This window comes from Neolamprologus brichardi, chromosome 23 (genome assembly GCF_056152115.1).
Source record: "Neolamprologus brichardi isolate AB-2024 chromosome 23, ASM5615211v1, whole genome shotgun sequence".
Classification (NCBI taxonomy): domain Eukaryota; kingdom Metazoa; phylum Chordata; class Actinopteri; order Cichliformes; family Cichlidae; genus Neolamprologus; species Neolamprologus brichardi.
The window spans coordinates 32460250-32474267 of NC_142125.1; the positions used below are offsets into that span (position 1 = coordinate 32460250).

A 14018-nucleotide genomic window follows, 5' to 3' on the forward strand; every position below is an offset into this window, starting at 1 on the left:
AAAGAAAAGAGGACAAAGGGATCCCTTCCCATGAAATCTCCCCAAATTAAAGCAGTAAGCACACATTTAATTTCAGCTCATTTTATTTGCATATGCAAAAGTATAGTGACAGCGTATAAATACATGTACATATATAACAAGGAGGCAGTAGACAATATTAGGAAGCAACAGTCCTGTGGCCTATTTCGGTGTTTTAAGCTGCATAAGATGCAAAGCTCATAAAACATAATTTCAATCAGTACAGGCTTATGTGAACAGCATTGTTGGCAACAAAAACAAAACAAGAAGCTATAAATGTTGCTGCTGCAGTCGTCAGTATCACAGCAGGCTGATGTGAGTGTTAATGCCAAGAAGCATTTGACAGGAACTGCTCAGCTGACTGTAATCACAAACGTCTCCATGTTAATATTTATCCAAACACTAAATCTGTTCACTAAAAAGCATTAACGCTGGAAAATAGTTAAGCTGCTAACAGTCGACATGATCCCGAGCAACGCTTGATTTTTGGGGAGCATTCTTCACATATACAGGATATACACGTACGGTTTGTTTAAATATACTGAATGATGTCATGCTTTTATACCTTTCCAACAACATGTCACAAACTAGTCTACCTACACATTTACGATACTTCTGAGTATTGTAAACAACTGAGCTGAAGCCAAACTACCGATCAACACACAGACTGAGCTGTAGTTCAGAACCAGACTATTAAAACGTAGAGGCAAAGTCACAGTGTGTACCCAGGCTGCATTTACACTATTTATAATGTGACTATTAATTTCAATAAATTATGATTGTACCACCTGCTTTCTGCAAAACTGTGGTTGAAGTAACGTGTGATACCAAATACTGCATGTTGCCCATAATCTGTTTAGGCTGCTTGGGTGGGACTTGAACTAAAACAACAGTTTTTCTGAGCTGCAGTTAACCAGAAGGCATTTCTCTGAGTGAGTCTTTGTTCATTATGAAGAAGGCAATGCCAGGTGTGTTTAGATTGGCAGGTTTTAACTTTGGCCTGATGTGCATTGGGGGAAAAAAAAAAAAAAAAAAAAAAATCAAGAAATTTTACACCAAAATAGTCGATCTGCTTTGATCAGAATGAATGTTATTTGAGCTTATTGGTCATACATTAGAACACTTTTTGCATGTGTAAATCCAGCCTTTAGGACATTTAAGCAAAGGGTTAGGGGGAGATTCACTTTACTTTAATGGCATTAAGCACTAAGCAAAAACTCAAACACACTTTTACTTTCTGCTCCATGTCCACCTTAGCCAACAGATTATATTTCACGTGGTGCTCCAGATAGCAAAATGCTCCCAGTGACACCAAAGCCTTAGTGTCTGATGACGGAGTTCATTTTAAGGTTATGAATACGACCACCGTGCTGAAACTGAGATGCTCTGTTTGTTCCACTTGTTGGAGCGATGCTGTACTTCAGTTTGTTTTCACCAACTCTTCAAACGTAGGATTCCTCAGCAAACAGGAGCTGGTCAAAGTCTGGCTCTGCTGTGGGATCGCTGCATCTCTTCACCCACTCCCTGTGGCCCTCCACCAGGGCGAGCGCCACCTGGTGGCTGTTCTGGGGATTGCTTTGGGGGTGAGAGGAGAAGTAGTCCCGCACTGCTTTGGTGGCACAGGGGGAGAGGCAGTAACGGGCCTCTGATGTGCCTCCTTGTGAATCCACCCCGGACACTTTCAACCCCGGGTCACTGGGCAACCTTGCCCGGGTGAAGGTGGTGGCTCGGTCCACAACTTGACGTCCCGGTTCGGACCCGCGGCGCTGATATAGCCGGGCGTTGTGGTCCTGCTCTGTGGATTGAGACTTGGGTCGCTTGAATAGGGACAGTGATGGCCCCCCATGCTTGTAAAACACAGACGGCGATGGCTGCTTCAGTTCAGTCACATCACTTTGCACAGCACACTTCTGGGCGCTGGTATCACTCCTGGGATTTTTCTGCCTTAAAGTTATCGGGGCCTCTGGGGAATGGAGCCAGGCAGATTTAGGGAACTGGAGGTTTCCTGTAGACTGATAGTGTGAAGGGGGACTGGAGGAGTCCTGCTTGAGGAGCCCTGCTTTTCCCTTCACATGGCTCCCTCCTGCTCCACCTGCATCTTTGGGAGGTCTACAGGATGTTCTGAGTTTGGTTTGGCTGCCTGAGATCAGGTTTGCAGCTCCTTTCTCACCTGCTTTTCCTTTTTCTGGTTTCCCAGGTGTGAGCGACTTATCAGAAGGCCCTCCCTGGGTGGAGACAAAGGCAGATCACATAAACAACTGTCGGGAAGTTTTAGTTCTTGAGCTTTGAGAACTAATGTAGTCCAGAGAATCTAACCTCTAAGGTTCATCTATTCATCATTCAGGCTCTTCTAACTCCATCTTACAGTCTTTATACAGTAAGGGGAGCTGGCTCAGGCAAGTTTCTGAGGGAATATTACTTCCATCTGTTACTTGGTCAGCTTTAGGTCCGAGTCAAACAGTCCAAAAAGTTTCTAATATTATTATCAATACTCGTAATAATGCAATACAACTATTATGGCAAACCTTGACGTGGACAAAACTGTTGGTACTTTTCCATTATAGAAAGAAAAACCCACAACAGTCACTGCAATAACTTGAAAAGGACATAAGCAGTATCTATTCATCCAGAGTAATAATTCATATTGGTTTACTGAAAATTAACTAATGAATTAGTAAAAAAAAAAAAAAAAAAAGCTTCATAAAAATAAAAATAACTTCAGTCAAGTGATTTCTCAATGAGGCTTCTGCACCTCTCTACAGGTATTTTGGCCCAATCCTCATGAGCAAACCGCTTCAGCGGTCTCAGGTTTGAAGGGTGCACGTTAAACTTTAGTCACAGGAACATCAAGCTGTGTGGAGTTTTATAGCCTTTAACCACAATTCAAAAGTGGTCCACACATCAGGGCTGTCAGTGGTGTTCGGATAAAGTTCAGAGGATAAAGTCTAGGTGAGGTGTTATCCAAATAAATGTTCCAGCTATCTGGCACCAGAAACACTAGTTTGTCTCATTCATGTCACCAGTGTAACACAGCACTTCATTTTTGTATTAAGCTGCCACCTGTCGCACAAAACAGCTCCCCCAAAAAGGTTTTGGATAAAGCGAATGGTTGCCTGTAGGTCAGGGGTGTGAGACGTTTACATGGTGGGCCACATACAGCCCGCTTTGATCTTAAGTGGGCCGGACAACTGAAACGCTGCTTTCTGTCAGTGTAAAGAAGTCACATATTTAACTGTTTTTCTGCATCATAAAGAGAAAGCTGCTGTCAGAAAGGACGACCTGTCAGCATAACTATTTGGACTTAAATTGTAAGAATTAAATGTGTAAAATTACAGAAAAGGTTATCTTAGCTGATCGCCCAGACTGTCCAGTTTTTTTTGTCTTGTTATTTTTTTAACTGTAGTCATAAGAAAACAAGACAGACGTTTCTATAGTAGAAGGTGAAAAACTTTTCTGTCATTTAATTGTTTATTGCTTAATTACTTTGTGTAGTATGAATGTTCATAAATTATAAGTCCAAAATTTCTGCTTGTGCTTGCTTGTGCTGTGCCATGGCTCTGTGCTACATGCAGACATTTCTGCATCTCTGCCATTCAAAGACACTTTGCATATAGTTTATTTTATATAACATTCAGTACGGAACTCTACATTGTCAAGAAAGCAATTTTGTATTCAGTGTTTTTATAAAAGCCTTATTTTTATGCATTTATTAGGGAGAACACACGTGAGGTTTAAGGCCTGGACAAGTTTCAAACCTTTTGTCCTCCTCAATGGAAAAGTGCCTAATTGTTTGACAATCCTACTGTAGGGTTGTCAGAACAAATAACTAAACTGCTAGTGCTAGTGCTGCTAATGGTAAGCATATACTTGGCTTTGGTTCTCTGGATCGAAATTTCAATTCCATTCAATTATATTTTATTTATACAGCGCCAAATCACAACAACAGTTGGCTCAAGGTGCTTTGTATTGTAAGGTAAACCCTATAATAATGCAACAGAGAAAAACCCAACAATCATATGACGCCCTATGAGCAAGCACTTTGGCGACAGTGGGAAGGAAAAACTCCCTTTTAACAGGAAGAAACCTCCAGCAGAACCAGGCTCAGGGAGGGGCGGGGCCATCTGCTGCGACCGGTTGGGGTGAGAGAAGGAAGACAGGATAAAGACATGAAACTTGAAATGAGGATCCTTTTTTTTTTTAAAGTGTTACCTTCTTTAATCACAACTTTGTACAGGCAAGCAGTCCACACAGCAGAACTAAAGTCAAAATACTTGCTATTGCCATGTTTCACAGCTCACTAACAGCATCTGAATGCTTGGCTAGTTGATACTGCCCTCTGGTGGTGTGTTGCTGCAGTGCATTACACAATACCTTCTGGGGTTGCAGTTAAACAGTGGGCGTAGATGTTTTTAGATCTTTTTTCCTCAAGAAACATTCCTAATTAGAGGCCACATTTCAAATGAGAGAGCGAGATCTTAATGATTTGCCTGGATACATTTAAAGGGACAAAGTACAGCCGGAACTTCATTCACTACCTCTTCAACAAACTATGTTAAAAAAAAAACTAAAAACTTATGTTAAACTATGTTTAATGTCCAGAAAGATTTTTAGGACATTAAATCACACGGGTTGATTCTTCACATTTTTTGATTGCATAAATTAATTTTGAAATTCTGGTAGGAAAGGAAGGGTGTGTGACTTGGTCCAGTAGTTGACCAGGGAACCTTTGTGAAGAGGATAAGGAACTGTAATCCACTGGAAAAGGTCAAATGTCACTGACCAAAAGCAATTCAAACCAAAGGCATATGATTGAACACAACATTTAAATGGGACTGCATTTAAATGTTGTGTTTTGAATATAATATGGGATGAAAATGTGGATTTGAATGATTTTACCCCCAAACTGCTGTTTTACATAAAAACATCACATACCACTGTTTCACTTACTGCAGTCTTGTCCTCTTCTTGCTTCTCCAAGTTGTCTTGTTGGGTGAGTGAAAGTCTCCGGTCTTTCTTCAGCCATGAATTTGGGTGGAGACCCCTACAGCCCATTAATGTCCCCCAGCTGACGGGTTCTTTGGGTGGGGAATTTTTGGGGCAAATCTCCTGCTCTGCATGTTCACTGGAGGCCAGTACAGAGCTGATGGTGAGGGGTGTAGAAGTGACAGAGGTGGAAAGAGATCCAGAGGAGGAGTTGGATGGCAGATACGTCTTTTTTGGGTAAAGGCCCCTTCTGATTGCCCAGGTCTGGTCACCACTTAGGGAGTCTAGAGAATCAGGGGAGGAGCGGGTTGGTGCAGGGGAGGTGGGGGTGGATGAGAGGCTGGAGGAGCTGGCTTCCAACACAGACTCACCTCCATACCTCCTATTTTGAACTCTGGAGTGCATTCTGGTGACTGTGTGGTTGCTAGGCTCCTTGGAAAGCTCTTCCTCACCGTCTTCATCCTCACCAGTGACACCATCTGTGCTGGCTGATGCGCATGGCCGAAACTTGGCCACATATGCTATAGCTGGCTCTGAACGCCGCCGCGGCATGTTCCGACCCTCTAGGGACAGCGACTCCAGGGTGGAAGAGGTGTCCACAGTTGGTGCATCCTGCCTGGGGCTGGAGAGGTCTAGTTCCTGTCTTCTGTGTCTTCCCAGTGGATTGAGACCTGGTTCTGGTGCAGTATCCTGGTCGTAATCACTGAATGTGAGGATGGAGTCCAAGCTGCCTTGTAGGGGTTTAGGCTGGAGGCACCTTCTGTTGCAAAGGCCTGGTGAGCCACCACTGCTGTTGTCTAACTCATTCTCGAGACTGTCATAGGATGAATCGGTCAGAGGGTAAATCCAGGATTCTGATAATCCGCAGGAAAATTATGGATAATTGGATAAGAAGAAGAAAAGAGAAGGAGGACACACTATAAGAGATGTATGTAGGTGGGTGGAAAACAAGAAGCATAAACAATATTGTTAAATACTCTATGCAGTGATGTTTTTGTTTTCTGAGACCTTTATAGAAACCACAAAGTCCTTTGTTCTTGCTCTTTGACTGTCTGTGAAGACATTTGTTCACCTTTATCTTAATTCACCCTAATTTACCAAATCTGTACTTGCACTCCTCAGTGAAACTGGAATAAACTTCTCAAAACAGAACAGAAGTTCGTGAGAGCCACAGAGGGAGGAGAGTAATATTTGCTGAATATAAGACAAAGATACAACGTTACTAGCCCAACTTAAAACCTTTGTGAGCCTCTCACAAAAGCATCTTCATGTTGTTATTCAACAGTGTGCACACAGAGGTTAGCAACATCACAAAGCACTTCCATGTACTTTGTACAAAAATCTTTAGTATTTGATCATAAAATAAATAACATTACACACCGAAACAGCTTTTAAAATACAGCTGTTAATGGAATCTGGATAATGCTACAATACATTGTTTAGGGTTTTTCAGAATCTGAGAGTCAGTTTCTTTTCTTTGACTTTAATACCTGTAGACTCACATGGCATGCAGGAAAACCAACACAAGAGCACTGTGTGCTGACAGGTGTGCTCTTAAACACAGATTTCAGGTTTATATTAGCAAACTCATTTGTAATGAAGTAACTCTTCTTTGAATAAATATTTTTGTCTACCTGATCTAGTAGCATTTATTTTGGGCAAGCTAGGTAATCAGTGCTTGTCCAGTGAAATCTAAAAATAGACCTCAATTAAAAAGTACTAAGTGAAAGCAGTTTATCTCCTTTCTTCTCAAACAGAACTCTGCTCTGTTCTCAGGATGTTTGCATCTATCCTTTGAAATACTGTCATCTTGTGGCCACAATTGGTTATAATCTTTTGAACATAGCACACCCCTCTTAGCAGTAACTTGATAATTGTCTGTAGCTGATTCATTTAGTGGACATCTGTAAATTGTAGCTACATCAAAATAACCTGGTTTACACTCCCTTAAATGGGCTCGGCACTCCTTCTTTAAATATTTATACCATGTCTATGTCATGAAGAACTTGTACGAGTATACAATGCATAAATGTATCAATTCAAATGCTATTAGACACACTTTATCCGTCAAATAATAGCACTCTTACCAATTAAGACTGTAGACCTTTTAAACAAGCATTCAAGCATTCAGTGGCAACACAATTATTCAGGGAGATGAATTAGACATAAAGATAACAGAAGGTTCATTAAAGGCTCTCCAACTTGTGAGAGTTTAGCCTTGAGCAAACATTTGTCTCATTTGTTTGGGTACCTGTTCCCATCTCCTCACTGTTGAGTCTCTGTGGAGGCCCTCTGAACAGGGAGGAGGGATCCTCTCTGAGAATCTCCTGACAGTGTTCAATCATGAACTTCACCAACTCACAAACCTACAGGCAGAGAAAAGTGGATACTAAGCCAGTGTAGTAACATAGGTCGGAATGCCAGTTTTCAAGGCTGCGTGAAAGCACTTTAAGCATTTACAGTAAGCCAATTATCTGAGCAGCTACTTGATGTTACAAAACTTCATACTATGTGGAACATTTCTCAGACTTTGCTCTGTTCCCGTCCCACAAACAAGAAGTCAAACTGGTTGGAAATGAGAGCTTTCAGCCTCTATGAAGCAGACATTCCAGTAAGAAAACCTTGAAGGTGTTTAGTGTTATGCTGCTCTGACTAACACAAAAACAACTTTCAGTTGACTGTTTAATCAGCTTAATACGTTCTGTAACTAACATACTATAGACTTGAACGTGGGTTCATTTATCCATTAGGAAGATTTTTTCCCCCAGACCAGCAGATCTCAGCCTGAAGTGGCAACTTCTCTGCTCTTTGTCACTGTTTTTGTTGTCTGCAGGTAAAAATAATGTTTTCCTTGTGAGTGAACTGTGAAGCTGCTCAGACTGATGTATTTAATTATGTTGCACTGATCCTACGAGTCAAAGTCATCACAGGAGTGACAAACTCTGTCTGAGGTTTGGGTCAATTTGCAAAGCTGTTAAATTGATATTTCACCTTAGAGAAATATTTTTTGAACAGGCCCTTGAAGAGGGACTCAGTATGGCACAATTGCATTCATTTAACAAAACTCTGCTAACAAAAATTCTGATGTGATGCTGTTGATCTTCCACACTCACCTTCTTGGTTCCTTCTCCCTCCACCTCAGGGCTACACGGCACTCCAGGTGGCCAGAGCATGCTGGGAGCAATGCACACTGACAGATTAAAAGTAGTCATTTGGTTCTCCTGGGCGTTGCCTTGGATACCGTGAAGAACAGCCAGCAGGTAGCGTAGCAGGAGTGCGTTCTCTTTGGGCAGCCGGCAAATCATCCTTCAGGGAGACAAAACAGCGATTGTGTAAAATGTGTTTTAGCTCCTGCGATTAATGTTCAAGCAGTACAGAGAGTGTTGTATGTTACCTCTGTACATCTTGCACCTGCTCCTCCTCCTCCTCCTCTTCTTCCAGCACCTCCATCCAGTCTTCATGGAGCTCACAGCTCAACAAGCTGCCCGGGATGCTGCGCAGGAAATCCTGAAGACAAGCATGCAGCAACAGTAAAAGAAGAAAGAATATATCAATCGTGAAAGGAACAATTTTTTGTTCCACATAAGAAACCCTTTTCAGAAAGGAATATACAACATTGTTGGTTCATTATGTTTTGCTCCTCTCTGAGCCTGGTTGTGCCGGAGTTTCTTCCTGTTAAGATGGAGTTCTTCCTTCTCACTGTCGCCAACTGCTTGCTCATATGGGTCCTGTGATTGTTGGGGTTTTCTCTTTATTATTGTGGGGTCTTTATAACATAAAGCCTTTTGAATTGACTGTTGTGATTTGGCACTAACAAGCTCAAGCCTTTATAACATTACATAATCATACATTCTGATTACAGTTCTGAAGAGTTCATACAGTTCATACATTCAATCCACGACAACCTGTTTCTCAACCGAATAATTGGGTCATTTTAGATCAAAAAGAGGACTGATCTGAAGTGTCAAACTTGGATCTCCAAGGGCCAAAACCATGCACTCTGAATATACTTAGAAGGAGCTTACCACACAACAAACTCACAGCAACCAGTTTCAAAACCCTTTAAAAAATAATAATAAAAAAAAAAATCAATAAAAAAAGGGGCAATTTAAGAAAATTGCAATATCTGATCAAAAATCTGATCTTGTGGATACATATCTACCTGTATCACCCTAAATCCTCGAGGGCTGGTGTCCTGCAACTTTTCCATAGCTGTGTCCCAATTCAGGGTCTGCACGCTTGAAGTACGCATTTTAAGTGTGATTACGTCACCGCCACGCGACGATGGCTGTCCCAATTCAAAGTGTACTTCAAATGCATACTCCAAATGCGCCGTCGGTTTCCCTGAATATCAAGCGTGGTCCGGTGCACGCTTCGTGGTCCCATATATCCCACAATTCATAGCGAGGCGGTGGGTGTGGATAATTTTGCCGCAAAATACGGCAGAAGGGAGCGGCCGAAGAGTGAACTGTCAAAAGTAAGTACTGAACATGACGTCACTTAATTATGTGCGAATGTTTAATAACGAAGAACATTAAAACATTGCTGTTGGCCACATGTCGGCAAAGTTATGTGACATTAGTGATGCTTGTACTTACAGCGTTAACTTAGTTGTAAAGCCATATATATATATATATATATAAAAAATATTGGCCATTTTATATTTACATTACCACAGTGAGATGATTTTAGTCTCATGAACAACACGAGCTGATTGTTATTTACTAACTAATCTTGAAATGACTGTTCAGTACAGAAATGAAGCCCAACAATCATGTTTTACAGTCCTGTGGTCTCAGCCTCAGATACTCAACTAATCAAAGTGATGTCATGACAAAAATGAATGACCAACAAAACATTTTTTTCTCCTTCATTTCTGTCACACAAAGCTGTATGTAACGTTTCTCGCGGTTAGTATCGTGGTTGCTAGGCAACCTGAACAGCGCGACGAAGGCTAGACCGTCCCATTTCACAAGCCTCTCACTTCCGCACTTCTCGTACTAATAGTACGCACCGTACGTAGTACTCGTAGTGCGCGTACTTCAAGCGTGCAGACCCTGAATTGGGACACAGCTCATGTGTCCCTGTTGCAAAAACACCTGAATACAATTAGTAGGTCATTAGCAGACTCTATACAACCTGGCTGCACGCTGAGGTGGCAGCTCATGAGTGAATGAACATGGTGCAGTAAAAGTACTTTTAGAAGTACATTTTTTCCAAACACTTATATTAACTTACATTTACTCGAGTAGGGTTAGGGGTTACCACTTCAGCATGCAGTCCAGTTCTATAGTCTTTCTAATGACCTACTAATTTTATTCAGGTGTGTAGCAACAGGGACACATGGAAAAGTTTCAGGACACCGGCCCTGTGATGAATCTAACTGCACATTCAAATTAAACTTGTCTCTATCAGTTGAGATGAAGATGTGATGGGGTAATAGAAACGTAGCTACTGTGCTGTAGTTGAGAGTTTTTCTTTTGTGCTAAATGTACTTGAACTGAAACCATCACTATCGACTGCTTTGTTGTCAAGCTGTGTAAGCTAGCCTGTTAGCTTGTAGGTGCTGTGGAGATGACGCAGGCTACACGAGCACCGATTGTATAGATGTAGATAAGAACCTATAGGTGGTTTAGGGCATCCTGCAAATTAATCATCCTTTAGTGAGTTGAGCGCCTTAGGAAACAAATCCACATTGTAATCTTGTGTGTGCCCGTTGGCTCATGTGACAATGTATTCAGTCCTGTGCTATGTTGTTGTTGCAACAGATAAATATTCCCAAGTCTGAAATTGTGCAACAGCACAACAGTGAAAAACACATTCAGATTAATTGATGGGAGTGCATGTATGAAGAACTTTTGTTCCTGAATCCAGTAGGTTCTGGTTGGTCTGTTTGAGTGGGACTAAAAAAGTCCTCTTACATAAAGTGACAATAACCTGGCAAGAAATTATTCAGTGTTAATTGGAAATAACAATTAACACTGAATAACACAGAATTATTTCGAATTAACACTGAATGCGCTGCTGTGTGAAGATGTTGTCGAGTTTAAGCACTCATGCACAGAGGCTCTGTTATCCCTCCAGATTAAACAAGATTATAGTCCAGATTATGTTAACAAGCGTACTATGCTCCTCTGCTATGAACAGGCTGTCCTGCAGCTGCGTACACTACAGAGATGCAGAAGAAGCTGATTAATGCTGTCTTAACAGATGTGGGTCAGTAAGCGTCAGAGATTCACGTACACAAAGAGCACACCATGGTGCTGTAAACCAATCTCCCACCTTAAAGACTCCAGCTATGATGAAGATGTGGTCTCGCGTCAGAGGAAGCTGAGATTCTCCAGCATCCAGAGCATCCCGCAGCTCCCTGACAGCTCGGGCGCCTGCCGGCCGACGGAAAATCCCACGCGTCCACGAACCCTCATGGTACAGAAATGTTAACATGTCCTGTGAGAGAGAAGAGAAAAAAATTAGAGAGGGCATCCTTGTTTATTTCTTTAAAGGTACAGTGTGTAAAATCTCACCACTAGATGTCAGTAAACTGCAGATTGCAGTCAGCTGTTATTTCTCCCTTCCGAATTCAAGTGCATAATCCAGCCAGCCTGGTTGTTGTGGGACAAACAAGTCAGGCCCTGGTTCTGTACTGAGTGTAGGGTATAAGTCATTGTTTGCCCCAGCTATCAATATGCTGGTGTTCATTTCTATTCACTCTGAAGGAACGTGCAGAACTTCGTAAAAGGAGTTCAATACGAGTTGATGAGCTAGTGAAGCTCATTTCTTTGACACAAAGCAAATAAACTCACAGGATGTGAGAATCAAACTATTTATCTGAGCAAAACCATAATTTTTTAGGACACTTTTTTTTTTTAAAATTTAAATTTGAGGTTATTGAGTTATTGAGCTGTATAGCTACTTTGCCAAGATGAGGAAAAGGCCCAAACTCAAAGCCAGTGAAAATATGCAGCCAATGCTTAAAGGTAAGCTCTGTCTAAGGAAAAAAAACAAACTTTATTGCACCAACCAAGTCCAATTGTCTTTAGACCTCTGAGACAGAATCAAGCCACAGATCTGGGGAAGTTCCCAATAAGCACAGAGGCCTCCATCCTCCATAAATGGAAGAAGTTTAGAACCAGGAAGACTCTTCTTAGATCTGGCCACTCTGAGAGATAAGGGTAGAAAAGCCTTAGTCAGGCAGGTGACCAAGAACTCGATGTTAACTATGACAAAGCTCCAGCTCTGTGGAGAGAGGAGACCCGTCCAGGAGAACAACCACCTTTGCATCCATCAGGGTAGATTGGCGAGATGGAAGCACGTGACAGCCGACATGGAGTTTGCCAAAAGGCACCTGAAGGACTCTCAAACTATGAGAAACAAAGTTTTCTGGTCTGATGAACTCTTTAACCTGAATGCCAAGTGTCATGTCTGGAGGAAACCAGGCACTGCCCATCACCAGGCCAATACCATCTCTAAAGTGAAGCACGGTGGTTTCAGTAACATGCTGTGGGAATGTTTATAGCAGCAGGGTCGAGGAAAAGATGAATACAGCAATGCACAGAGACATTCTTGATGATAACCTGCTTCAGAAAATCAGAGCACTCTGGACCTTAGACTGGGGAAAAGCTTCATCTTGCAGCAGGACAACAAGATTTCAGGTTTATATTTACATTCATGCTGATCTGTAAGATGTTAATAAAAACGTCCATGAACCAAATGAAATGTGTGCTTTCTGTCACTCAGTGCACACGCTCACCATGACTGGCTTTGGCAGAGTGTCCCCTGCACAAACGGAGCTGAGTGGCTGGCCGAACAAACAGCCTCGCGCAGTGCTGAGGGACAGCTCATTCAGGTTCGAGGAGGAACCTCGCCAGAAGGCCCAAGCGATGAGCGAGCGCCTCCTTTTAAATGGCTTCCCAGAGAAATCTGAAGAGATGACAGCAGGCCAGAAAGCATGAAATTGTAATTCTCTAATTTTTATTTTGAATTTCTTTGACACAGAATGGATGATTTTACCTGCGTGCTGTTGTGGCGGCTCAACAGGTCGAGGCTTGAGGATGAACTGAAACTGCTTGTACACCTGCAGCTGCTCCGCCTTCAGTCTGTCTGCAGGTGGAGCAGCAGCATCCCTGCCTCCTCCCTGAGAGTATCTCACATGACTCATGTGGATGCTGAAGGGGAACTCATGACCTAAGAGAGAGAGAAGAAGAGACAATAGTGCTCCCTGAAGGCTCTGTGTTGTTGCTATAAAACAAGATCACATTATGAGTGAGCACACACTCTCTCTGGAGCTACATCACACTCGTCTCCAGGGATGAAAGGTAGTAGTGTGCCTAAAAACCCCCATCTCACCCCTGTGTCATGCACATGAAGAATCACACAGCTGGTTCAGGAAACAAACTAAATACAGAAAAACAACTGACAGTCTGTTCAACTAGTGTGCCCCAAGCTCACCTACCAATTAGAGGATAAGGGGCGTTGTCCCTTTTGGAGAGGACCCAAAGCTGGAAGTCTTTGACATTTCCCTAAAAATAGAAAAGAAAAAGAAAGATGAAGAGTCAAGGAGTCAGGAAAACAAAAGGAGTCTTGAGAGAAAACCACAGCAGGCAGAGCAGAGATGTGTATTCTTTTTGACTTTTCACATGCTGTTTGTGTTCACACAACCGTGGGGTAAGTAAGAAAACACTGTACTGAGCTTCACTGGCTTTTTGCAAGGTCGGGCACTGTTTCTTTCATCAGATGGCCAAAGTGAGTATGATAAAATAAGTAAAGAGCCACACACTGGACATTTGAATTGAAACATGACAACTTAATAATAATCAGAGGTGCGGTGCTGTTTATTAAGGTAAAAACACACCGCTCATACTCAACTACAAACAAGCACATGGCTAAACGCTGGATTGACTTTATGAATAAAGTGTTTTTGGATTATTACTCACGATGATGCCAAACTGCTGCAGGGCCAGGCGGATCACCTCGTTGGTTGAATCTGAGTTGCTGACTGGGATCGTTTTGGTCTAATT

General features: G+C 42.2%; 1 protein-coding gene across 2 annotated transcripts in view; it reads right to left on the reverse strand.

Annotated features, from left to right (window-relative positions):
* Positions 1-65: 65 nt before the first annotated feature.
* The window catches only part of LOC102794812 (rho GTPase-activating protein 20-like), a 29896-nt gene continuing 15943 nt past the window's right edge, over positions 66-14018 (reverse strand). Inside the window, exons 7-16 of one of the 2 annotated variants that reach the window (XM_087835911.1) lie at positions 13935-14012; positions 13454-13520; positions 13012-13185; positions 12752-12921; positions 11284-11448; positions 8396-8508; positions 8115-8307; positions 7253-7367; positions 4966-5855; positions 66-2243 (exon numbers count right to left, since the gene is read on the reverse strand). In XM_087835911.1, coding sequence (XP_087692037.1) covers positions 1461-2243; positions 4966-5855; positions 7253-7367; positions 8115-8307; positions 8396-8508; positions 11284-11448; positions 12752-12921; positions 13012-13185; positions 13454-13520; positions 13935-14012 — 2748 coding nt within the window. In that variant the 3' untranslated portion in view covers positions 66-1460. Of the gene's footprint in view, positions 2244-4950; positions 5856-7252; positions 7368-8114; positions 8308-8395; positions 8509-11283; positions 11449-12751; positions 12922-13011; positions 13186-13453; positions 13521-13934; positions 14013-14018 lie in introns of both variants that reach the window. The other variant, XM_087835910.1, reaches the window with a different exon arrangement.